The following is a 27,473-nucleotide window of genomic DNA, read 5'->3' as shown; positions in this document are numbered from 1 at the left end:
ACAAGCAAGAAGTGTTGCTTCTCTGGCAGTTCTTATATTCTCACAGCGAGGATGATGAGGTAGCTCAGAAAAGCATCCCTCGAGTGACCGGGGTACATCCAGCTGGCCTGATTTGTGGGCTACACATCCCCTGTTGCCGGTCCAGGGAACTATTTTGAGTCTTCACCATACTCCTGGGTGTGAATGCCACTGATGAGAGCCCAACAGGAAGTGTGACCTCATCCTGCCTCTCAGTCTCTGGTTACGCAGGCTGCTTTTGAAAGAAAACAAGAGCAGTTATAAAGCTGACTTTCTCAAGAACTACATGCCCCTTTATTCTAGGAAGCAGCCAAAAGAACAAGAGGCCACTGAAGACAAAACTTTCTGCAAATGCCTGCACACGGTGATGTGCGCAGGCATCTGTTAGAAGGAGAGAATGCTCTTCGTTACAGGACTTCTGTGCACCTGTTGACACCCTAACATGATTTTCAGCTGAAGAACTGCGAAGTCCTGGATTTTTTCGCCGTCGACCCAAGGAAACTTTGCACGTCAGTAATTTTTCTATTTATCACGAAGAAGAAGAAGAAAGTGGGAACCCCCTTTGGAAGGAACATGTACGGACAGATTATTTTGCAGAATGGATATGTTACTTTGATAGAACTGGTAGACAGAATCTGTTTCTTGAAAAGATTTAGAGCTGTTACTGAAGGCTTTTTTAGTGTTACTAATACTCGATTAACTGTTAGTATACTGCCTGTAGCTTGATATAAGTATTTGTAAGAGATAGCAGTAAAAACCTTGCTTTCTGCCACAGGACTTGTTGGTTTAAAATTAAATGTAATACTTGGGAAAAGCGAACGTGGTATAATTTGGGCTGCACCTTTAAGATGGTATAGATCAAAAATCAAAAGGATGGTGGCAAACTATTATATTACGGTGCAAGCAATATTATTTTATATTCCAAATAAAAATCTATAAATGTATGCTTTGATTTAGAGATCTTCCAATGAATGCCAGAGAGTTCTCCTGACTTCTCTAAAGGTCTCTATACCTAGGATCTCTGTTTTTGAAAAGGTGTTGCATCTGGTTTATTGAAAGAATCTGTTTGGAGCTGTAGGATTATCCTGGCTTGATTTAATGTATGACAGCCACAAAAACAATCCATTACCAGTTACCACATTTTAAAAACGTGGAAAGAGGTGGTAAATTAGGAAAGAATTTAGTCCTACCTTGCAAGGCTATTAGGATAGTGATGTGTAGAAAGCGTCATAGTGTACAGCAGATAGATCTATGAGATGAGTGGGATATGATCAAAGTCTACATAATTTACACACTTAGATGTATTTTAAATTTGTAATTGAGAAAGTAAATTTATATATTCCTGAGAGCTGCATTTTGAAATCTGCCTGGTGGTAGGCTATTTTAAGTGCACTCTTGTGCTGCTTGAGAATGTCCAGGCTGACAGCGTCTATGAAAGACCGCCAGCCCTTGCTATGACTACCTGTCAGTGGTCCGAGGCGTTGCGCAAAAGACCAACACCAATCTCCAAGCATTGCTTGAAACTCGATAATGACGGCGATGTGCATTGGGTGACAAAACTACAAATATACTTATTTAGAGGGCTCTACAAAACCCAACCTTCTTTTCTGATTTCTTAATCAAATAATTCACTGGCATTATTTATTTTGAGGACAGATCAACTGCATAAATCTTGCTTTCTCAAATAAAATGCTGTTCTTATTTACAGAACAAGATTATTTTGGATGCCCTCAGACAGACAATGGGAAATAGTACAGAACCATAGATGCAGACATAATCTCAGTGGTCACTGGTTCCAGTCTCCTCCTTCAGTCCAAAATCTCGTGTCATTCAGTAAACAAGACTGACTGGTGCAATTAGTAGATGCCATCTGTTTTGGCATGATTTTTCTATTTTTAATATATAATCCACCTTTTTTTCATGGCTCTTTCAGAAAATCTGTGAAGTTTGAACAAGCAGGCTTCCCAAGATGTACCGAATATCTCAACTGATGTCAACACCAGTGGCAAGTAAATGTAGGAGAACTGCTATGCGCAATTATCTTTTGAACGATTAGACTTCTTTTAGCAATTTCCTTGCTTTGATTTTGCTGATACTCATACCATTAACCATCTGTCAGTAGCTTGTGCTTCGTAAGTGCCAGTGTTCACTTTGGCAATGATTTTGACTTCATTTCTTTCCTTGAGAGAAATGTGGTATTTGTCTTCCTAGTAGAAAAAAAAAAAAAATCACTGGTTTTTTAGATGCCTGTGCATAAATGTGAAAGGAGATTGTTTATCAGCCACTATTAAGATGCAAAACTGTCTATAAAAAAATACTGAATGATTTTGATAGCTACTTGCAGGAAGTAAGGGCGTTGTTAAAATGGTAGTGGTTTCAAGTTTCTTCCTTCCTCTAGACATTTTCTCCCCAAGCCCTGCTTCTAACCCCTCCCCCAACACACACACCTACCATTTACTCCTTACAAATCAACCAGCCCCATCTGAAAGCCTAAACTTTGTCTTAGATATTAATCATCTGCAGTGGAATCAAGTTTCACTGAAGCTATTAGAAGTGTTCACACGTTACTGTATAAAATCCCGCTTTAGAGTTTAGAATATTAATTAACTGCACTTTGCCCAACTGAAATCTGTTGCTATGCCTTTGGTTAAAGTGAGCAGAATGAATGGATGATTTTTTTTTTTCATTGAGAATATTCACAGGCTTCATACATTGGAAAATCATTTATATAAAACAAAACAAAACTTAATTTTTTCCTCCACTAATGTCCTCTGCTCATTATTTTACAATGAAAGCGCCTTAAACTGCCCTAATGAGAGACAGCCTGGGCAGATGATTGAATCCCTCAAATTACTGAGTAAGCTAAAATAACCAGCACGTTGGCTCATTGATTCGGGTTTTCTACAGCTTCACACAAGATGCTTTCTTCCTCCTTTTCATGAGTCAGTTTGATGCTAATGGTTTATTATTGCCTCATCCTCCACTCGGAAACCTCTAAAGGATGTTGAGTGAGAGAAGAAACAAAAGATAGAAGCCCTTCGATTATTTCTGGCTCCCCATAAGGGTCTGGTGACAAGTTGTGTTAGTCTTGATTCACTGGATGCCTGCACCAGTTGGAATCTCTGCTGAGCCTGGAGCTATTCATACCTTCTTTGACGCCTCCGTTATTTGCAGTCAAGCATGTTGGGGAGGTGGGATAAATTTGTGCTTCTCTCCTCTTTGCCGATGCAGGTTCTTCTGGCTCTGAGAGAAGATATACTGGAGAGCTGTCTCCCACATGTGTTTTCCCAAGGTATCTTATGGGACTTTTCTCAAGACAAATCAATCATGTATCTTCCTATGTGTCATACTGGTTTAAAAATATTAGTTTTATCTCTCATCCAGTTTTGGCACGGGCATAAATCTTTAGTCCCATGTACATGCAAAATGAAAACTTGCCTAACAGAATAATGGATTTGGAGGGGGTGACTGTGAGTGTGGGAGCACATGTGAATTGTTCGGAGAGTGGAGAAACTGTTGGAGGCTGATGAATAGTTGCTTTTTCTCAAATTGATGTTCTCCTAAATATGCTTTACTATCTCAGTTTATAAAAGCAACAGGATTCTAGATCAATGCCCGAGCTGTCCAGATTCCATTCTCCGAAAAAACCACGTAGAGTCTACCATTTTGTTCAAGTTCTGTAATGAAGTCTCTTCTTTCCTTCCTTCCTTCATTTTTTCCTCTCTCTTTTTTTTTTCCTCTTCTTTCTTATTCCTTATGTAGCTCTAACTGATGTTTTCTCTAGCATTTTGTAAAATGTGCCAGTGGTATAAAGGAATCATGCCTTGGTGTTAGGACCTGGCCTTATTTGTAAATTTTAGGCCTCTTGCTACTGTCAAATGAATCAGTCAAGGATGAACAAGACGGCCATGTGGAGCGAGCCCATGCTTTAGTGTTAGATAGACCAGGACTCCAATCCTAGCCTTGTCACTTGTCACCAGCTATTATTAAATGTCCAAGTTATTTGTCTTTCTGCATCTCAAGTTTTTTTTTGTTTTTTTTTTTTCCTACAGTGTAATGAAGATCACAATACTTAGTTTTGGGGGAGGTTTGTGAAAAGTAGATAAAGCATGAAGTATGAGCCAGGCCCATAGTAAATTTCAACAAATAATATCCATTTAAAATAGTCCTTTACTAAATTTAGTGCATGTATTAATTGTGGACAGGTTTCTACATTTAAAACTTCATCAGAGGACTCAGTTGGCTTAGTGTCTGCCTTAGGCTGGGGTCATGATCCAAGTCTCCTCGCTCAGTGGGGAGTCTGCTTCTCTTTCTCCCTCTGACCTGCCCCCACCCTGTTTGTGCTCTGTCTCTCATGCTCTCCCTCCCAAATAAATAAATAAAATCTTAAAAAAATAAAAATGAAATGAAACTTTATCAGAAATTCCGTAAAGCTTGTGGCATAAGGTGGCCTTTTAATCACACAGGCATATGGTTGTTTCTCAAACCCAACACACATGGAGATTTTCCCCAACCAAATGGGAGACTTTCCTGGATATCAAATCACAACTGCATAGTCATTTGTGCAGCTGATCTAGAGGGAAATCGGCAAAGGCCAAAAAGATCTCTTTGACTGTGTCTTCACCCTGTAACTCTTCTGTGCCTGGTGGCTGCAAGGTTGAAATTTATCAATCAGGGAAAGAATAAAGATATCGCAACAGGAAGGCTATTCAAAGAAAAGGGGTGGTGACTATAAGTTTCCAACATCCCAGATAGGCTGTTTTGCAATATTTTTCATCCAAGAAAATGGATTAATGTCAGGGGTGTAGTTGCATCATGTGGTGAAAAGACTGATTAGACAGAAAGTTTTCATCAACATGTTTAAAACAGAAAAAGGCACTAAATGCCCTGTCGTTTAATGATCTCACTAGTGAGGAGATGAAGCCCAGAGTAGAAGTGACATTCTTAGGGAGGCAGAAGTAACTGGTAGCCATGAATGCTAAGAGGTGTTTTCCTTCACAGTGGCTAGAAATGTGGTTTTTGTGGGACTGGATGTAGTGGATAGAAGTGGAAAGGACTTTCCTTCTTCCCCCTTTAGTTTTGCCTGTGATTTCCTGGATGGTGACACTTCCTTCAAATGCTGCTCTGTAGATCTCCTAACAGCCTCCCACTTTGCCTGTCGCCGAAGTCCCAGACTCCTCTCCAATGGATACTACACTTGGACAGAAGACAGTTTCCTCTATGACAAAGATGGCAACATAACTCTGAGCCCACCCCAGACCAGTGTTCTTTACAAGGAGAATTTAGTGAGGTAAGTAGAGGAGATTACATGAAAGAATCTGAAGTCTGGTCCACCCACTTAGTTATTCATTCGTTCATTTGTTCATTTAGCGATGATTCCTAAGAGCTCATTATCGTGGAGGCACAAAGACTCATAAGGGACAAGGACTGCTGACGTGAAAACAAACCAACGCACTGAAGCAGTATGGGTGTTGCGGTCAAGGTCTGAACAGAATGCAGTGGAGGAGATGAGGAAAGGAAGCCCATTTCATTTGGGGAAACAGGTTAAAACCAGATTCCTAGAGATAATGCAGATTGATTTCAGTCTTGACAAGAGTCTTGACAGATGTAGGATGTTAGCTAAGATAAAAGTAGCAAGTGAGACTTCCAGAGATGGAATGGGCATGGAGCCCTGGGAGACCCTGTACCATTTGGAAAACGGCAGGCGGTTTGGCAGAAATCAACTCAGGGTGGAGAGGCAGGAGGGAAGACTGGGCAGACACAAACTGAAGCTTCAAGCCCAGCTCAGGGTGTTTGTTTTCGTTCTGAAGATAAGGAGGAGCCATTGACAAATGATGAATGACCAGATTTGTTCTTACAATGTGGAGGATAGGGTGCTGGGAGTATGGATGGGTGAGCAGGCAAAACCTCCCAGAAATGCAAATCAGATGCATGTCATCACTATGCCTCTCCCTTGACATACCCAGTGATCTCCCTTTACCCTAACATCAAATTGTAGCTCTTTACATAATGTTACTATAATGGAGAACTATTCAAGATTCTTCATTCCCTGCCTTCATGTTACCTGTCCAGCCTCATTTCCTAGCATGGGCCCATATGAGACTTACTTGTTCTTCAATGACTGGATCAGATCATCCTCTGCAGCTCCGTGGTCTCCTATCCTCAGAAACCTCCCTTGACTCCTGATCAGCAACACCCTTCCTGATGCTCTCAGAGCAGCCTCCAGTTAATTCCGCCGGAGCACACATCCCCTACCTAGTATAGTAATGCAGACCAGGGACTAGAGCCAGAGCCAGGCTGCCTGGGTTTGCTTCCCAGTTATGCCACTTACTAGATATATGACCTCAACCAAGTGCCTTAACCTTTTGTGCTTCAGTTTCCCGATCTGAAAAATGGGGTCAGGATAGTACTTCCCTCACGGGGCTGTTCCAAGGATAATATGAGTTACTTTATGTCAACCACAAAGAAAGACATCTGGTGTGGGATAAGCTCTATGAAGTCATTAGCTTCATCTGCATAGTTCTTGTCTATCTCCTGTACTGGTTTGTGAACTTTTTGTACCGAAGGTTTTATTTTGTATCTCAGCATCTTTGATACTGATCCAGGCACCTGGAACACACAGAAATTTAAGAAACTTCTGTGGGATTAACAGAGGGAACAAATGAAATGAGCTTCACAGATCCGAGTTACGGAGATGGGTTCTATGCATCAAATCACTTTCACTAAATTTTTGGTTTTGAACCAAACGTGGCTGCTCTGCATTATGCATCATGCTACTTTCATTTCTCCATTTCTCTCCAGAATATTTAGAAAGAAAAAGAGAGTCCACCGTTCCTTTTCTAATCTCTTCAGCCTCAGGACCTCTAAATCCTGGTTGCACGGAAACATCTTCGGTGATGTTGACTCTTCCTTAAGTGAGGACACCTGGTTAGAGGGGGTCAGGAGGCTGGACATGGAGCATTGCAGTGAAACTGGTGAGTCTGAATCTCCTTTTCCACAGTGCAATATCATTCACAAATGGGCAGCAGCAACCATGCGGTCCCAGACCAATATAAATTCCAGAGATGACCATCATTGCATAGAAGGAATGGGCCACATTTTAAAAAAATCACCAAGGTTCTCTCCACACTACTTACATGATCCAATTACATACGTATTCATGTCACATGTTATGCAAAATAGCCTAATTTAAATGTGTAAATTATTAAGCTGATAATACCTGAAATATGTGTTTGTACATCTTCGGTGTATCTTGTCTATACAGGATAGAGATGGAGAAAAGACACTGAAGTTGGGTCCAAGTCTCTGGGTGAGCACACTGAGATAGTTACTTAACTCTGCTATGTCTCAGTTTCCTTATTTTAAAAACAAGATACATATGTAGAGTATAATATATATATTCATGTATTCCTATTGAAATACATGCTACATGCATGTATTATATATACATGTATATCATATATATTCATATTAAATATACATGATACTGTGTATACATATATAATACACAGAACACAATATTACTATATGTAAATATGTGTATATAGATACACATATATGTATGTAAACACAATGATATGAACTCAAAGTATATCTTAAAGATTAAATGGACAATGAATGTCAAGCATATTTCAATCCCTGATACTCAGTGATTTGTAGTTACAATTATTTTTATTACTAGAATGGGGACAGTGGTTATTTATTGGGTACCTACCATCTTCCAGGCAGTGTGCTAGGTCTGGGGACACAAAGTAAATACAAATAACATAACCCCAGCCTCTAGTTTGCTGGGGCGGGGGGGTGAGGTTCAGACCTTTGTCAAATAATTGCACAAACAAATATAAAATATAAATTTGTGGTAAATATAAATATATGAAATTGTGGTAAATGCCATGGAGAAAAATATACGATGTAATGAGAAATTTGACCCAATCAGAAACTCAGGAGTCATCCCCATTGAAGTGGCATTTGAGTTGTTTTCCAGAAAATAGGAGGGACTTCTCTGGGCAAAGGAGGAAGCTAAGAGACAAAATGGCTAGGTCTGAGGAATCTGGGGAGTAGGTTTGCTGGGTGAGGGAAGACCACATGCATGGTTTGGAGCATGTTGAGGTGAAGTTCCTTTGGGACATAAGGGGCAAGTCAATCTGGGGCTCCAAGGGACAGTGTGAGTTAAAGCTACACATCTGTGAATCGCCTCTGAAGCCACAGAATGGCTGAGACATATTAGGAAGAAGGTAGAGTTGGCAAAGAGGGAGTCCAGAAGGGAGCATTTTGAATGCGTGAATAGGACAGGATTAGTCTGCAAAAGGGATTGAGAGGAGGCATCCAGAGAGGTGAGAGGAAGACTAAGTGTTATGAAACGAGAATCAAAGGAAAATAGGGCTTCAAGAGGGATGGGGCAGTTATCAGTGACCAATCATGTTCAGGGGTTAAACGGGATGACAACCGGATTTGTTGATCTTGAAGTTATTGGTGGTGGAGACCTAGGAAGGGCATCTGGGTGGCTCAGTCCATTAAACCTCTGCCTTCGGCTCATGTCATGATCCCGGGGTCCTGGAATCGAGCTCCGCATCGGGTCCCATGCGTAGCCTGTTTCTCCCTCTCTATCTGCCCCTCCCCCACTGCTTGTGTTCTCTCTCGCTCTTTCAAATAAATAAATAAAATCTTTTTTAAAAAAGAGAAGAGAACCAGAGGGTAGAGGGTGAAGAGTGTGGGAGGTAAAGAAATGGAGGCTGGGATTGAGGATCCTTCAAGATGCTTTCTGAGAAGGGAGGGAGAAAGACTCCCCCCACCCCCACACACATTCTACTCTGGGAACAGTCATCCTTTTCCAGTTTCCTGAATGGACCATGTTCTTCCACACTTCTGTGGCTGTGCTCATGTTGTTCATTCTGCTGGAATTCATTCATTCATTCATTCAATTGTAAGATTTATTGAGGGCCAGCTATCTACCAGGGACCATTTTACACACTGGGACATATTGGCAAGCAAACTTGTTCTCATGGAACTTGCATCCCCGTAGGGGTAGACAGACAATATGTAAGCTACATAGCACGTTAAAAGTGGTAAGTGGTGTGGGAAAAAACAGAGGAGGAAGAGATGGGGATTGCAAGTTTAAGTAGGGCGATTAAGATGACCTCGTAAGAATGACTTCTGAGCATTGGCTGCAAAGTGGAACTAAAGCATCTAGGAGAGGAACAATCCAGGCAAAGGAAATGCCAGCACAAAGTTCCTGGGCTAGGAGCACCCCAGGGCTGAGTGTGAGAGGGAAGAGAGAGGGTAGGATCTCAGAGGGATGTGGCTGTGCCAGTGGGGAAGGACAGGGACAATGGGAAGCCCGTTCAAAAGTTTCACCTTCTACTCTGAATAAGGGGAGAACCCATTGGAGGATTTTAATCAGAGGAATAAGATTCTATTTATACATTGACAAGGTAACTCTGGCTGCTGTGTTCAGATTAAAGGTAAGATAGGTAGTAGGGCAGAAGCAAGGAAATCATTTAAGATGATGTTGGAGTGACTCACTGGGGTGATAATAGTAGCTGGAATGAAGTAGGTAGAGGTGAGAAGCAGGAGGATTCTGGATACATTTCAAAGATAGTGCCAACAGGAGAAAAAAAAGAGCCAACAGGATTTGCTGATGTAACCTTAGAGAAAGAAGTCAAGCGTGTTTATTTATAAGCTAAGTATCTTCTGTCTCGTTTAAGTATTTACCTTGTTTATATACATTATCCTGTTTAAATATCCCCAAACCCCCTAGGAAGTAGGTCTTATGATCATAATATTTTATAGTTATGGTGAAAGTGAGGCTCAGGGTTAAGTGACTTGCCCAAGTTCATTTAGTTTATAAACAGCAGAACTGGAATCCAATGTGGATCTGTCTGGTTCAAAAACCCAGTCTTTGTTCTAGTGCCAGAAAGGATTTCACTTTTCTTTCCAAGATGAAATTCAACATATATACCCCACAGCCCAGGCTCAAAGAGCAGGCAAGAGGAGACATATAATACAACCATATAATAATTTAATGGTTTAGTACTTGCATGTCTTACTATTTTTCTCATTCTTCTTCCTGGGCAGAAAACACAATGCTACATTCATTAAAAAAAAAAACAAAAAAAACTTTTTAAGTTGTGGGAATTATAGATTCATGAGAAGTTGCTAAAAATAGTATACAGAAGGCCTGCATACACTTCATCCAGATTCCCTCACTGGTTACAACTTACTCAACTATATACAGTCATTATCAAACTCAGGAAATTGACATTGACACAATAGGATTAAGATTTCACCAGTATTTAAATGTACTTGTGTGTGTGAGATAAATTTAAATTTAAAAATAGAGTACTTGTTAAATGAAGACATAATTCTTATACAAACAAAAAGATTATTTAAATAGAGTGTATCCTAGTTCCCACAATAACAAGGATGTATAAACAGGACGATGTGAAGAGAAGGAGGCAGGGAAGTAGGGCCTGGAAAGATAGACAGAAGATATATTTGGAGAACCTTCTGTGCCATATTGAGGAGCTCGGATTTTACCTTACTCATTCAAAAGTACCTTAGAAGGCTCTTGAGCAGGGCGATAACATAATCAGGTTTGAATTTTCAAAGATGACCTTGACAGTAACATGAACTGAAGATTGGATGAAGGGTGACAAGTGGGAGCTCAGGGGCGATTAAAACCAAGAGGCAGACAAAGGAACATCTAGAAGTAGAGAGGAAGGAAGAGATTTAACAAATATTCTCCAGGGCCTAATGGACAGATTGGTGAATGAGTGACTATAGCAATGAGAAGTGGGAAGAATCCAAGAACACTGGGGGAAGGCAGGAAAAGTTGAGGCATCACGAAGATCTGGAAGACAGGATTGGCAGAATGAAGAGGGGAATGGGCATTTGAGCTGAATGGGTCTGAATTCAAGTTCTGAAGCCATCTTTTCCAGCCTGAGTGTTCTTAGGCAAGTTAATGAACACCCCCAACCTCCATTTCTTCACATATAAAAGAGGATACTAGTAGCACATAGAATCATTGTGAGGGTGATATGTACTAATTCGTGAAAAGTACATACTTGCATAGGGACTGGTTCTGCTTGGGACTTATTAGCTCTAAAGTAGCAAAAAAAAAAGAACAGATTTGAGTCAAGAAATGAGATAACAAATTCTATTTCACATGAACTGAATTTGAGGCACAAATGGGAAGTAGTACGATAGCCCGGGGAGGTTTGGAAACATAACAAAAGCATTGCAGAACAAGAAAGGACCTAAAGATATTGCTTTGGAAGCCAATAGTAGAAGTTGTTACAGGGGTCTCTGGAATAAAGGGGTTTATTTACAGAAAATGTGAATGAGCAGAAACGGGAGTTAAAGAAACTGAGGAGAATGATCAGAAGGTCCAGTCATAATTCCCCTTAACCATAATGATTATTGTGGGCCAACATTATACCAACCAACCCATGTACTTTTTAAAGATTTTATTTATTTATTTCAGAGAGAGAGAGAGAGAGAGAGAGCACCAGCAAGGGAAGGAGCAGAGAGGGGGGAAGACTTCCACTGAGCAGGGAACTCCACATAAGGGTCAGTTTCAGGACCCCAAGCTTTTGACATGAGCTGAAAGCAGGCACTTAACTACCTGAGCATTCTAGGTGTCCCCCAGTCACTCCGTATTATGTACATCCCCTCTCTCCAGTGTCTGTGAAGGAGTATTACCCATGTGTGCGTGCGCATGTATTAAGAACGTTGAACCTAAGACCGACCCTCTTAGTAAAATTTGGCCACAACACAGCATTGTTAGCTATAGCCTCTGTACTGTGCACTAGATGAGTAGGATTTGTTTATCTGGCACAGATGGAACTTGGACTGATGAAGTCATGTAATATTTCTCCTTTTGTGTCTGACTTTTTCATTTAGCATAATGTCCTTTAGGCCTATCCATCTTGATGAGGTTCTGAAGAAAATGGAAACCTTGTGCACTGTTGGTGGGAATGTAAATTGGTCCAGTCACTATGTAAAGGTTTCACAGAAGAAAGAAATTAAAAATAGAACTACCATATGATCCAGGAATCCCACTTCTAGGCATATACTCAGAGGATTTGAAATCAAAATCTCAAAGAGATATTATCCTCACTTCCAGATTCATTGCAGCATTATTTACAGGAGCCAAGATAGAGAAACATCCCAAGTGCCCATCAGTGATGAATGAAGAATGAAAATATGGTATATACATATAAAGGAATGTTAATCAGCATTATTAAAAAGGAAATCCTATCATTTGTAATAACATAGAAAGGATATTATCCTTATCTCTCTTATAGAGAGAGAAACCAAGGCAGATTAGATACTTGCCCTGAGGCCACAAAACTAGTAAGTAGCATAGCCCGAATTCCAACCCAAGAGTCTTGAACATATGCTCACTACGCTATACCCAGGAAAGGTTCTCTGGGGAAGATTTCTCAGGAAACCAGAAGAGCATGTCACAGAAGAGGAGAATATAAAGAAATGGCTAATGTATACAGCTTAATATAGAAGTCAATTCAAGTGTCCTATAGCTTTGAAAAGTTTTCTCATAAATAAGTTACATGAGAAATCTTAATCAGAAGGCAACATAGAGCACATTTTACCTACTCCTGGCATCCCAGGTAGATGGGCACAAATGTCTACAGTAATCAGGAGCACTAATTACCTTTTAATTGAGATATAATTCACATATCATGATACCTATCATTTTAATGTATACAATTCAGTGATTCTTAAAAATGTATTCACATGGTAGTTTGTGCAACTTTGATCACTTTTTAAAAAAATTATTTTAATTCCAGTGTGGTTAACCAAAGTGTTAAATTAGTTTTAGGTGGGAGAATACAGTGATTCAACAATTCTCATCATTACTCAGCACTCATCACGATAAGTGTACTCTTAAGCCCTCGCTCTGTTTCACCCATCCCCTCCACTTCCCCTCTGATCACTATCTGTTTATTCTCTACAGTCAAGAGTCTGTTTCTGTGCTTATCTCTTCTTCTGTGTTGCTCATTTGTTTTGTTTCTTAAAATACATACATGAGTAAATACATATATGGTGTTTGTCTTTCTCTGATTTCACTTAGCTTTATACCCTCTAGATGTTGCAAACGCATGTTGTTGCAAATGGCAAGATTTCATTCTTTTTGATGGCTGAGTAGTAGCCCATTTTGTGTGTGTGTGTGTGTGTGTGTGTGTGAGATATCTTCTTTATCCATTCATGCCTTGATGTACAATTAGGCTGCTTCCATAACTTAGCTATTGTAAATAATGCTGCAATAAACACAGAGGTCCACGTGTCTTTTTGAAATTAATGTTTTTGTATTGTTTGGGTAAATACCCAGTAAAGTAATCATATGGTGGCTCTATTTTTAATTTTTTGAGGAACCTCCATACTGTCTCCCACAGTGACTGCACCGGGCCACTATGACCCTTTTCTAATTCTGGAACATTTTCACCACCGCAACGAGAAACCCCACACTCATGAGCAGTCATTACCTATTCCCGATTCTTCCTTCCCACCTCGAGCCCCTGTCAACCATTAGTCTGCTTGCTGTTTCCATGGATTTGCTTATTTTGGACTGCCATGACTTTTTTAAGGATGACTCTTCTCACTGGCAATGCTGCTGCAGCAGTGGCTTGCTTGTATTCACCCATCAGGTGCTTTTTGGAGGTTTCCATCTCTTGGTTATAGGTTGGCTTTCCTGAATACATGCAGTAAGTCTCTTCTCCGTGCGACACAACATTTCCAGAAGTGGGGGCTGGGGTGGCCGACCCCTCTAGGACATGGAAGTCATGAACACCAGGGCACCTGGGTGGCTCAGTTGGTTAAACATCTGCCTTTGTCTAGGGTGATGATCTCAGGGTTGTGGGATCAAGCCCCACGTAAGGCTCCTTGCTCAGCGGAGAGTCTCTTTCTCCCTCTTCCTCTGCTCCTCCCGCTCATGCTCTCTCTCTCAAAATGAATAATAAATCTTAAAGGAAAAAAAAAAGTCACGAACACCATTTCTCACAGTGACAGAGAAGCTGTGGTCCCTTTTCCAATTCTCTCAGCCCTTCCGACATAACCAAGGAGAAAGGCTTAGTTAGAATCTTGGTACTTTAAGGCTCAAAGTCTTGCTAGTCTTTTGTTTTCACAAAGTTCTTTTAACAAAGAACAGGCTCAGCTTTTTGGTATTTCGGGCAAATTAAATAAAGTCTCATTTTCATTGTACTCAGTTTTACATTTACTTTCTCTTTGTGGCATTTAAGTGATTGACATAACGTTTCCTTCAAAGTAAAAGATTTAATGAAACAAAGAAAATATTAAAGATGGCTAAGAGTAGGCAGACTCTGGGTACAGCAAAAACCAGGAAAATGGTGGTTGGTTGTTAGAAGTCTGGGACTCGGTGTTCTAAAGGCAATGTTACATGTATTCAGAAATTAACATCTAGTTTTCCCGTAGTTTCCTCCTGGAAACATGTCCAAACAATTGTAAAGCAATTGGACCACACGAGTGCTATGCGAGTATGAGATATCTTGCTAAAATTCCCATGGTTTCCAAATATCTTCTAAATATAACAAATCAAACCACCCCCCCCCTTCAAAATCAGTAATTAGGCAAACTGGGTGCACACAGGACTTTGAAATCCTTCATCTCTGCTGTCAACTGTAATCAAATCTTCCCCAGACTTCTTGTTTTCCGGATTTACCCAAGGCCCCGTGACTTTTATCAGCAATTTATTTTTCTCTGGAAATGTTGCCTCGTTAGAAGACTCAAGAAGAATTCAAAATTAAATTGTTCTGCTGTTTTCTCTCTGGGCAAGGGATGCAATCAAAACTTACTTCCCCTGACTTTCTCGTGCCTCATTTTTCAGACTAAAAAGGATTTTTCTTGGTTGCCTATTTTATCCTTAGCTCACCCCTTCTGCAGCTGTGTCTAGACACCTTCCTCATCAGCTGCAATCATTTTTTAGCCATGGCATTTTGCAGCTCCCCGGACCCCGAGACTGCAGTTCGGGAGACGTTCCCAGGGCCTGTGAGTCATAGTGAAAGAAGATAAAACATTCCTGCAGGGAGGACTGGTCAGGACTGCCCACTTCGCTTCTGCCAGTCCAAGGAAAGAAAGGCAGGACAATCTCAGACAAGGCTTCCCAGCTTGAGGTCTGTGCTTTTCTCCAGAGCCAATGCTTCTCCTATACCTTTGATGGCAGCCTCTGTATATGGCTTTGTGTTTCCCTCCATAGCAAACAATAATGCCCATTTTATATGCAAGGATATGGAAATACACTTAGAAGAAACAGACCGCTTTTAAAAATGGAAGTAAGCTAGATTGAATTTAAATACATCAGGAGAAACAGATTAGAATTAATACCTTCAAATGTAATACAACAGAACTGTTTGTGGAAATGTTATCTGCATTAGGATCCTCTCATTTATTATCAAGGTTGGAGACAAAAATTAAATGTCAGTTAGGGAAAGTGTACATTGGGGACAAACCATGTCTTCCCACAGATGAAAATTCTTTGATCATTCTTTAATGTTAAGATTTTTTTTTTTTTTTTTTTTTGCAATTTCCTTCTTTAATGCCATCTCTTCTAGGAAATTCTGAATAAGATTCCAGTACTTTACAGGGATGCAGCTCCCAGGGCAAGGCTCTGAGTTCAACAAGGCAGCCAAGCTTGGAGACATTTTCACTGCTCTCACAGGTCTCCCGTCCACAGCTCTGCAGATCTTAGCGAAACGTCACCCTTCAAGAAATAATCAGCCATGAAAGTTCTTAGTTCTTTCTCACTTCCATGTGAATTTGACCAGATAAGCTTCTCTCTCTCTCTCTCTCTCTCTCTCTCTCTGACAGCTTTATTGAGATATAACTGATTTACAAAGAATTGTACTTATTTAATGTGTAAATTCAATGAGTTTGAACAGGTGCAAACACCTGTGGCACCATCACCACAATTAAGGCATAGGAATATCCAAGCGCTCCAGAGTTTCGGTGTCCTTGTGTGCATATGTGTGTGTGTTTGGGGGATGTTTGTAGTAACAACACTCAACATCAGATCCATTCTCCTTACAAATGTTGCAGAGCACAATGCTGTTGTTACATACAGCTATTATGTTACTTAGTGGATCTCTAGAACCTATTCATCAAGTGTAACTGAAATTTTATACCCATTGAACAGTAATCCCCCATTAGGTGCCTCCCAGCCCCTGGAAACCACCACTCTGTTCTCTGCCTCTGTGACTGAGGATTTTAGGTACCTCCTGTAAGTGGACCTGCACAGTGTTTGCCCTTCTATGACTGGCTTATTTCACTTAGCACAATGTCCTCCAGGTTCTCCATGGCATTGCAAATGGCAGGATTTTCTTCATTCCTTCATCTATAGATGAATGCTTCGGTTGTTCTGGGAGCGTGGCCATTATGATTGATGCTGCAATGCACATGGTCCAGGACCTCCTGGGCCGCATGGACATTACTGGATGATCCCTGTGTTTTACTTTCTGCTGTTTCCTTTCTCTATGGCAACCAGCAGGGATGCTTCTGCAGACTGCTTTTTATCAAGCGGTCGCAGGGTGTGGGTGGGATGGTGGGAGGGAGACTGCAGGGTTGGCAGAAATTCCCGGGTCCAAAAGCACCAGCTCATTTGCTCAGTATCCAGGCTGTGGGAGGGGAGTGCCACATGCAGAGTCAGCCCACCAGCCTGGGCTAGGAGGCCACTCTCCCTGCTTAAAGCCTCAAACTCAAATCAGCTTTAGCCTCCACAAAGCTGAGCAGTGACCCCCCACCCCCACCCCATCTCTGTGGCTGCTGTGATGCTGTTACAGCGGCCCAAGTTGTTAGAACGGCGTCACATGTCTCATTCTCCCTGCCCCGCTACCTGAACTCTCTGTGTATTACATACCTTACTGAGTGCTAACAACATGCTCCACATCATCGCTGGGGGCTGGGGCTGGGGCAGGCGAAGTGGCCTTTTTTCTCATGGTGGTTTTAGTCTCATAAGGGAAGTAGGTATTAAACAAAAACCACACAAATTGTGTTTTAAATAGTATGTGTTTATATAATAATTATGATATCATAAATTATGGTTTGCCCTATGAAGGCAGAATGCAGGGTATTTTGTCAAGAGTAAGGGCAATCAGGAAGATACAGAAAATGTAGGAAAATACAGATGTTCTCGGCTTGTAAGTGCTTACCAGAGCTGCTGAAAGAGCTCTAATGATCAGGATTCATTCTACACTCGGGTCTGCTCTCTCTTTGACAGGGTTTCACAACCTCAGCATTGCTGACACTTGGGACTGGACGATCCTTCACTGTGAGGCCTGCCCCCAGGATGCTAACCACATCCCTGGGCTCTAGTCACTGGATGACAGCAGCAACTCCCTCCTCTGCCACGCCTGCCCCCCCCCCCCCCAATCTGTGACAGCCAAAAAGGTCTTCAGACATTATTAGATGTCCCTGGGGGCAGAAATCTCCTCCAGTTAAGGAGCACCATTGTATGAAGACCCCATGTATTTGGGGGGGATTCCACAATCGCTCCCTGCTCCTGGAATGGGGGATATGAGTCTCTTATTGCTGAGTGAGCACTTCAACACAGAGCAGTCCTCACATTACACTCATGTTCCAGATTCCCTGGAAATATATCTTAGCAACAGAGTGTGACCCATGAGGCCCTTCGTGATCGGATCCCTGCTTAGCAGTCCAGCCAAGATCATCTCCTAAGAGTATCCACCCTCACATGCCCTTCTGTCTAAGCTCATAGGAGCACTCGCTATTCAGGGAACACCTTCCCCCATGTTCTCTCGTGGGTTAATGTCTTTTCTTCTCCTCTTCTTCTTTCCCTTTCCCCTCGTTCCTTGCCCTACTCCCTTCCTGTTTATTCTGTCTGCTCTCCCCTCTTCCTGCTATCTCCCTGGAAGAACTCCTACTTGTCCGATTTTCATGTAAGCACCATCTCATCTGTGAAGCATGCCTGGATTGCCCCGATGGACTCAGACATTCCTTCCTAGACTCTCCCTGGATGCCTTCTGCTGCCCTTCATGCTAGCAATGACCCCACAGCATCTTCATTGTTGGTGTGTATACCTGTCCCTCTCCAAACCACAGCCTCCTTGAATGAAAAAAAAAAAAAAGTTGAGATCTTTATTATATTTGATCCAGCATCTCAAGGTATTTTACAGAGGGAGAATGCCCTTCACAGCTATTCTCTTTCTCCTCGACCCGAGCATGAGGTGCATGAGGACTGAGACATCGTCTTCACCATTGTTTCCTTGCAGCTGGGTCAGCTCCTCGTATAGAATCACATCCAGTGAATGTTTGCTGAATGGATGAATAAGAAATAGAAGGAGTTGGCTCTGCTATTGTTTGCAATAGAGATGAGAGGCGAGGGTGCCTGGGCCGGTCAGTCCATTGATTATTAGACTCTTGATTTCAGCTCAGGTCATGATCTCAGGGTCCAGAGATTAAGCCCTGAGTCATGCTCCATGCTCAGGAGGGAGTCTGCTTGAAATTCTCTCTCTCTCCCTCTCCCTCTACCTCTGATGAGTATATGAGAGAGGCTCATGGCTCACGAGCCTCTCTCATATACTCATTACAAATCTCTCAAATCCATCTGTATAACTCCCACTGCACTCAGGGATTAAGAGTGAGATATCCTATAAACGAATCTTCTTCTGTACCTGAGTCTTAGGCTACTAGCTCATGATTACTTGCAAGGCCACCTGGATATTACCATATACTAAAACCACATAATGCTTTATCCACCTGAAAATACCACAGAAGTGTGGATGTCCAGTGACACCCTCACTCAGAGACACTCCAGCTCTCCCCTGCCTGCAGCATAAGTCAGTGCCTTGTGTGACCTGCTCTCACTCTTGCTTTCCAGCCTTATGTCCCAGTGGGTCCCTTTGCTCTGATCGTATTGGAATGGTCCTTCTTCACGAGGCTTTCAAGCTTCTGGCCTTTGCTGTCTCTGCACTGAAGAGCCTTTTCCTTTGGGGCCTTCAAAGATGAGGACAAATTGAAATGCCACCCCACTCAGAGACCCATCTCCCATCAGACTCCCAAAGCATCGCTATGGCAATGACCATTTGCTACTGCACCTGGAGAGCCACTGACCGCACACCAGCACCGCACACTGAGCCCTTCTTCTTTTCCAGGCGGGGATTCTGACTGTTCCCTGACTGATGCCTGGGAGTCGGAACAGCCGAATGTAGCCCCCTCCTCTAGCCATGCCATGTCTCAGATTCCACGACAGAACTCCCACGATGGGGCTCTTCAGTCTCATGTGATGGCTTCTGAACATTTCCCAGGGAACATTTTGGATCGTGCAAGTGAGTTTTGTTTTTTTTTTTTAAATCTATACCACACCCAAAGAATTCCTCCTTTCAGGGCCAGAGAATGAGTTAGAGATGACTAAGGTGCACTTGGGAACGGGATCTGCCTGTGGGCGCAGGGGAGGACCAGGGCACTGCAGCCGCAGGTGGCGCACGAGCAGAGGAGGTCCCTGCTTTCAGGGTGTCATCTTAGAGGCACCAGAAGGACTGGATTTGCAGTGTTTTATTTCTACTCTTAAAAACCCTGAAGACATTTGGCAAAATGTGAAGCTTTGCTGAAGCTGGGTGATGCGTACACAGGTCTCTGTGATTTTATGTTTCATACTTCGCTGTATCTGTGACATATTCTATAAGAAGAAAAAGAAAGGAAGGAAGACAGAAGCACCCTTTAGTGCAATGCCTCTGGCAAGGAAAAGTCAAAAGATATAAAGGTATTGGTATTTCCTGTCAGGAGTAAATCTGAAATAAATTCAACAAGCATGTTCTTCAACCTCCAGTTTGCCAACATCAGATTAATCATGTCTGCACACAGCGCAGCATCAAGTCTCTGTCCCTCAGTTTGCCAAGGTTCAAAGCCCAGCCCCCACTTGTTAGCTGTAACTCAGAAGCGGTTCCCCGAACTCTCTAAAACAGCATTTTCATCTGTACATGGAGATATCATAGTTCCTACCTTGTCACGACTAAAATAATTCGTGGAAAGCACTTAGCATCACGTGTCCTGTATCCCAAGTACTCAAAATGTATGTGAGATTATGATTACATAAGACTGAGGTTGAACAGAAAAAAAAAAATCTTCTCTTTATTTGTCTTCACAAAACCATGAATCTGCATCTCACTGACCATTCTTCCTCACTGTGCCCCCATTCCATTTGGTTCCCAGGTCAGCTACTAGGTGACTGTTCAAGGCTTTTGTGGTTCCCTTCCAGGTGCTGGGATGACAGAGAGAGCAACTTTCATTGTTTAGACAGTTTCCAGATGGCCCACAGTCACCTCCTCCAGAGGTCCCACCTTGTTTTCCAGGGGTTAGGGGGGCGATTACGTGACCCTTCTTGGTACTCATCTAGATTTCAAGGGTTCCTTCTCTTATGCCCATTTCCTAGACTGCTCTTGCATATTTACTACGCTTGCATATTTGCTTTTGCGTCTTGTCCACCAGGCTTTGAGCTACTTGAGGGTGGACAGTATGTCTCAGTCATCTGGATACCAACCAGCCCACATAGCACCTGATCCAGAGCAGGTGCTCCAAAACTGGTGGACCAATTAAGTGTGCTACCTCCATTTCATAGATAGGGATACTCAAGTTTAGACAGGTCAGGTAAACCTTTGTACATGTGCTTTGCTATGTCGTGTCCAGAATGTGTCTCCAGACTGCTGTACCTGGAAGGCCCCTACCCCCTTCAAGGCCCAGACTTAAGAACACCTCTGTGGGCCCTTGTCTGTCCCCTTCGGGCTGGTGGGGGTAACACTTCCCTCCGATTCTCTAGCCCTCTGAACTTAATCTATTGAAAACATTTTCCTCCTCTTCTCCCACTGTGAAGTCCTTGGGCACCAAGGTCTCCATCCGATTCTGTTTGATTTCCTTCACACGTAGGTTGTGAGTATGCAGTCCAGGTGATCTTCTACCCACTAAGGATAGAGGCCTGCCTGACATCATCTCTGTCCGTCAGGATGTTTTGAGTTGCAGTGGGTGGGAACCCAACTCAAGTTGGATTAATCAGTAATGGAATTTATTGGTTCATTAATGAAAATTCTGGGCATAGATTTCAGATTACTGTCAGTCTCTACTCCTGTTGTTTCTTGTCTTCTATGTCAGCTTTACTCTTTAAAAAGTCTGTTACTGGGGCGCCTGGGTGGCTCAGCTGGTTAAGCGACTGCTTCGGCTCAGGTCATGATCCTGGAGTCCTAGGATTGAGTCCCACATCAGGCTCCCTGCTGGACAGGGAGTCTGCTTCTCCTGCTGACCTCTCTCCTCTCATGCTCTGTCTCTCATTCTATCTCTCTCAAATAAACAAATAAAATCTTTTTAAAAAGGCTATTATTACTCTATGATGCTTCTTGATAGCGTTGTGCTTGCAACTTCCCAGATTCCAGTCTAGCGGAAAGAGATCATAGCCTTCTTGAGTTATAATAAGAGACCCAGTTTCACTGGTTCTGGAAGGGTCCCATCTACATGGCAAAACGAATAACTTTGTCGATAAGTCTGTGAAGCTCCAGATGGCTGGAAGGAGATTGGATGCTGGGAGGGAGCTCAGTCTCCAAGTGAATCACGTACTAAGAGCAGGGAGAGGTGGCTCCCCATGGGCACCACCTTGTGCCACCAAAGAACAGCAGTTAGATGCTTACTATTCTTGGTGACTTTGCAAGCTAGTGGGGAAATCTAGAGAAAGCACTTTTAATTCAGTTTGTTAAGGTTGCTGATGCAAATGCATGAGGGATAATGGGGGTATAGAGAAGGAGTAGCTAAGAGCCATAGAGGAATTGAAGGAATCAAGGAGGGCTTCCTGAAGGAAGTAACAGTTGAACTAAGCCAAACTAGATAGTAGGTAAATGGCTACTGATGTAATGAACTAGTGAATACCTTGTATCAAATCACATAATCGTATCTTTGTAGAATTTGAATTTAAACCAGTCTCTGTTCACTGTTCAAGCCTAATGATTTTGGCGGTCTGTCAAGCTGGACTTGTTTCTGTAAAGAAATGTTTTCCAAATTCCATATCAAATCAGAGTCAGCTAAGAATACAAACACATTTTAGAAGAATGGTTAAGTGTTCAGCTGAACCCACAATAACTTATTGAATTCACAGTATACATGAAATACCGTACATTCTCAGTGACATCATTCACAACTGCTATATTTTGCACTGCCAATCTTTAGTACGCCACCCACATTATGGACTAAGTAGGTTTTGTTAGCTGACTCAATCTTCATTCATAGCAGAAATAGCAGAAATAAATACATTCACAGCACAGAGTCATTCCAAGTTTTAAACAACTGTTGCAAAATAAAGCTTTTGAAGCATTTGGCAGAAATTAAGCTGAGGTCTCTTTTTCCTTTCCTTTAGATCTTTGTGTGATTCTTCTTAAGCCAACTCTGATTTCTTTTAGATCACTCCAGTAATATTCAGGTTCATGATCGGTTTGACTTCAATGATTACAATTCCTAGGGGATTTCCTGTCATTTCCAATGTGGCTTTATAGCACTGAAATATTTTATTCATAGCAGAGTTTTTCAAGGACAAATAGTTCTTAGTATACATTTTTTTTTCCCTCTAGAGACTCACAGTATGCAAAGTTGCAATTCTCTTTCCCTGCCCCATTTCAAGCAAAACACTGTGTTCTGGCTAGACATGGTTTTTAAACCTTGGCTCTGACACCTCAGAGCTATGTCACCTTGGGGAGATTTCATCATCTCTCAGTCTTGGTCTTCTCACGTAAGAGCAATGACAGTGGTTCCTACTTTACAGTTTGTTGTGTTGACTCAAGGAGGTATGAAAACACTTTGTGAATTGTAAGGCAGTCTATAACTTTTAGGCTTGATTGTCATCATCATCAGAATTAGATTTCTGACATTAGCTTATATTCCACAAAATGTTTCCCCAGTAAAAATTTTACAGTAAAAGGCAAGCTCCAAAACTGTTTGTGTAGCATAATCATTTCTTAAAGACAGAAAAAATTTATTATTTGCTAAAATTATCTGTTGAATGAATCTGTATGGCATCGATAATTTTATCTTGCTACTTACGGCAAATTGCTTGAGCTGACATACATTTGAAAATGTGTTTCGTGGGGGTTTTTTGGTGTATAAAAAAGAAATTTTATTGTAATTTTGTTGTTCTAAGATTGTCAGCAATGGTTTCTAATTCATTTATTTTTATTTTTTCTATTAGAAGCCAGTCTGTGGCAAGATGTCTCCTTTCCAGCAATTCTGCTGGCTGTGTTCCTCATCATCTGTGCATGTGCAAGGTAATTCAAATTTTATTTTCATGCAGCAGTGTTTCATAATTAATAAAGCTGTAATTGATTGATAATTTCTTCACCCGATTCCACAATGCATTTTCAGTAGCTCCGTGGTTACGATCGGTTCTTTTGCCTGTGCCCCTTAAGTGCCTCTTTTTCTATCACTTCCCCCCTCTCATTATCTCACAGAGTGTACAAAAGCCAGTGGGTTTTGCTAGGAATTTGGATTTTATTATGTATGATCTTTCATTTAAATTCTAGTGACTCCCTGCTACAATTAAAACCTGAGTAATCCCACTTGGAGTTCAAAGGCATTTGAAGCTCCAATAAGGTCATGTGAAGTCCCTGCTGGGACTCCATCTTTCTTATTACATTGTTATATCCTCACATGAAGTATCTGTTCCAGGGAAGCCCACTCAGAATCTCAGATCTCATAATGCTCTTGCCTGATTATAGGCACATTTTTGTTCTACCCTCTATTCAGCATGCCATTCTTATTCTTTTCTTGCCCAAGTCTCTAGGGCAGCGGTCAAATCCCTTCTATGCTAAGTGCACTCATGCCTCAGGGCCTTTGCACTTGCTATTTATTCTGCCCAGTACAGCCTTCTCTAGAAAGCCCTATAACATGTGTCCTTACTTCTTTCTGGAATCTGTTCAAATGTCACATCATCAGAGAGACCTTCTCTGACAACCCTGTATAAATAGCATACCACTCTATACCACACATGCCTCACTTTACTTTTCTTAGAGCACTTATCACCATGTGACCTATTATGTGTTCACCTGTTTAAATGTTAATGACCTATCTCTCCCTGAAGGAATGTGAGCTCCATGAGAGTGGAGACATTGTGTGTCTCCTTCACTTCTGTATCCCCAGTGCCAGGGGCTCATCAGTGTTTGTTGAATCAATGAAATAGGGATAAATGGTCTAGACCTGGGATCTTTGGGTGTTTGCACTCTGGTAAGCAAGTGTTGCTTGCTCTCAAGTCCCACCTCTTGAGGGTTAAATACTCACATCACTTGGAAGAGTTGTGTTTTTAAATACAAAGTCCTGGATCCCAGCCCTTGAGACACTAATTCCGATCTAGTGAAAATCTGTATTTTAAAACAAGTGTCCCTGATAATTAAGAGGTTTAAGTAGTATTAAATATTTTTAGATTACAGTGGGACCAAAAGAACAAAAAGTGGGGGAGGTCTTGTGGTTAAAAATAAGTTTGCAAAATTCTGCATTGTGTATCCCAAGTCAGAGAATCATATGTGCATTAGCCTAATATAGACCCAGTGAAATAGCATAAGGAAGAAACATGATTAGCTTTATTTAACTTAATGTTAAGATGTTATCTATGAATGTTTCCCAACCTTAGTTGATCATGGAAACTTTTATTTCATGGGACAACTAATGAAATGTTCCTCTTTGGTTAATTCCTCTAGATACGAACCTCCCCAACTCCCGTCCCCCCCAACCCCAGTAAGGGGCTTAACTCACCATCCATTGAGTGGGAGTTGCATTTAGAAACTTGCCTGAAAAAAGGCAGAGCATGGAAAGGGGGAAAAAAGGAAATTCACAGCCAAGAAATCTGTCAAATATGACCTCAGATGCTCAGATGGTCAAGGTGAACATCACCAGAGATAAGCTATACTGATAACATGTACCCTTGATATGATGTGATGAGAATGGCACTTTGTCTCTGTGGTCTTCCAGACCTCAGTCCAATCAGAGAAAAACTTCAATTGAGAACATTCTACATATTATCTGACCAGGACTCCTCAAAACTATCAAGGTCATCAAAACCAAGGAGAGTCTGAGAATTGTCACAGCCCAGAGGAACATAAGGAGACATGACTGAATGTCATGAGGCATCCTGGATGGCTTCATGGAACATGGATAAATTAGGGAAAAACTGTAAAGTCCAAAAGTCGTGTGGAGTTGAATGTGAAGTACCAATATTGGTTCTTTCATTATGACACTATGCCATAGTGTCATAAGATACTGATCAGATACTGATACTGATCAGTATAAGATACTGATCCCTGGGAAAGCTCAGTGAGGGGTAAATGAAAATGCTCTGTGCTATTTTTGCAACTTCTCCGTGTATCTAAAGTTATTCAAAAATTTTAAAAAGATTATGTAAGTAAGAGATTGGTTAAAGGAAAAATTATTGATATGTATAATAGCATGGATGAATCTCAGAGAAAAGAGTGTATGATTGCAGATACATGTAAAATTCAAGAAAAGGCAAAATGAATCCATTATTACAACTCTAAGAAAGTAGTCAAGGGGGCCTCTGTGTGGCTTAGTCAGTTAAGCATCTGATTCTTGATTTAGCTCAGGTCGTGATCTTGGAGTTGTGAATTGAGCCCCATGTGGGGCTCTGCACTAGGCATGAAACCTACTTAAGATTCTGTCTCTCCCTCTTCCTCTGTCCCTCCTAACCCTCTCTACTTCTCTTAAAAAAAAAAAAAAAAGAAAGAAAAAAAGAAAGAAAGGTTAACTCTGGGGAAAAGAGTAAGCAAAGGAGATGTTAGAGGCTGCTGGAAATATTCCATATCTTCATCTGGGTAGGGAATAGAGGAGTTCAGGATTTAAAAAAAAAAAAAAAAAAAACAACGAAGAAGAAAGAAAGAAAACCAAGATGGGCACTTTAAATGATTTATTGTACATTGGTTAAGTTTCAGTTTAATAACTTTAATGCATACAAAGAAAGGTCTAAAAGGATATTCATCAATATTTATTAATGGCTGCTTTAGGCCAGTGGAGTTTTTTAGTGATATTTTCCTTTCCCTTCCATATTTATTTATAATTTCTTTCAGTGATTCATTTTTTGAAAATACAAACAATAAGTAAATGATTCTGTTAAAAAGATCCACCCTGTGGACACCTAGGTGGCTCAGTTGCTTAAGTGTCTGCCTTTGGCTCAGGTCATGATGCCAGTGTACTAGAATCAGACCCCCATGTCAGGCTCCCTGCTCACTACCTGCCATCCCTCCTGCCACTCCCCGTGCTTGTGGATGCTTTCTCAATCTCTCTGACAAATAAATAAATAAATAAATAAAATCTTCTAAAAAAAAATTCCACCCTGTGAAACGATACCCATCAGATCAGTAAAAACCCAAAATTTTAACAATGAATCTCAGAACACTGAGAAAATAAAATTTAATAAAAAAAAAAAAACCACAGAATTTTAACATACTTTTTGGGCAAGGTTGTAAAGCAGTTGGTCTATGGATTTTCTCCTTTGTTTCTTCTAAATATTTGATACTTTTGTGGTTACATTTCAGACTATGGCTTATTTTGAGTTACATAGTTCAATTTTGTGTTGAGGTGTGATGTGTATGTGGACGTTCATCTTTTGCATGTGGATATACAATTGTTCTAGCACCATTGCTGAGAAGGATATCCTTCTCCACCAAACTGCTTTTTCTCCTCTGATAAGACTCAGTTAACTGTATCCATATGGGTTCACTTCTGGTCTTTCCATTCTCTGCCATTGACCCCCATGTCTATCCTTCAGTAACACCACAATACGGTTATTACTATAGTTACTGTAATTCTTAAAGTAAACCATAAGCCTTTAGTCTACAAGAACATCTCATGTGTTTGAAAGGCATAATCTGTTTGCTAAACCTGAGAAATCCTGTTGTTTCAGATGGTTTCTGGAAGGAATATTAGTCAGTGTCTTCACATGTTCACTGGTGGTGATTCTTGCCTGTAAGTAGCCACTTCTCAAGTTATTCCCCTGATCCTTGTATTTTATTCCAATTTGGGTCATTTAAAAATATTTCTTAACTATTTTCTCTTTCTTGTCCAAGATACCGTCAAGCCATTATTTCTTGGCCTTGCCAGCTATGTCAAAACCACCACCTATGCTCAGTAAGTATTGGCTTATCACCGTCTGGTCAGAGATGACTATAATCTGCTCTCTGAGAATGCTTCTTGCTGAGTAATAGATGACAATGACTACACACAGGAAAGGTCCTGATCACTTGTCCTTAAGAATACTTCCTGTTCATGCTAAAATCTAATGGCATTATCATTCTGTCTCTTAAATTCTTACAAAATCCTCAAAATAGACAATTAAGCTTTGAGGAGGTAGGACTTAATAAATAACATGAACTTAGAAATTTTAAGTAATTTCAAAGTGCTTTTATAGATGCATAGCACTGCCCTTTATAAATACCT

At 41.2% G+C, this 27,473-nt stretch overlaps 1 protein-coding gene across 14 annotated transcripts in view; it reads left to right on the top strand.

Annotated features, from left to right (window-relative positions):
• Positions 1-250: 250 nt before the first annotated feature.
• Positions 251-27,473, top strand: part of TMEM71 (transmembrane protein 71) — a 30,477-nt gene continuing 3,254 nt past the window's right edge. The window contains exons 1-9 of one of the 14 annotated variants that reach the window (XM_045078141.1): positions 257-593; positions 1,952-2,027; positions 3,250-3,310; positions 5,096-5,308; positions 6,820-6,992; positions 19,160-19,333; positions 23,224-23,299; positions 26,941-27,002; positions 27,104-27,164. In XM_045078141.1, the coding sequence (XP_044934076.1) occupies positions 1,988-2,027; positions 3,250-3,310; positions 5,096-5,308; positions 6,820-6,992; positions 19,160-19,333; positions 23,224-23,299; positions 26,941-27,002; positions 27,104-27,164 (860 nt within the window). In that variant the 5' untranslated portion in view covers positions 257-593; positions 1,952-1,987. Of the gene's footprint in view, positions 594-1,951; positions 2,034-3,249; positions 3,311-5,095; positions 5,309-6,819; positions 6,993-19,159; positions 19,334-23,223; positions 23,300-26,940; positions 27,003-27,103; positions 27,165-27,473 lie in introns of all 14 variants that reach the window. The other 13 variants (XM_004743576.3, XM_045078138.1, XM_045078140.1 and 10 more) reach the window with 13 other exon arrangements.

This window comes from Mustela putorius, unplaced genomic scaffold (genome assembly GCF_011764305.1).
Source record: "Mustela putorius furo isolate JIRA1106 unplaced genomic scaffold, ASM1176430v1.1 tig00000228_pilon_pilon_pilon, whole genome shotgun sequence".
Classification (NCBI taxonomy): Eukaryota; Metazoa; Chordata; class Mammalia; order Carnivora; family Mustelidae; genus Mustela; species Mustela putorius.
This window is presented reverse-complemented; position numbering and strand designations above follow the sequence as displayed.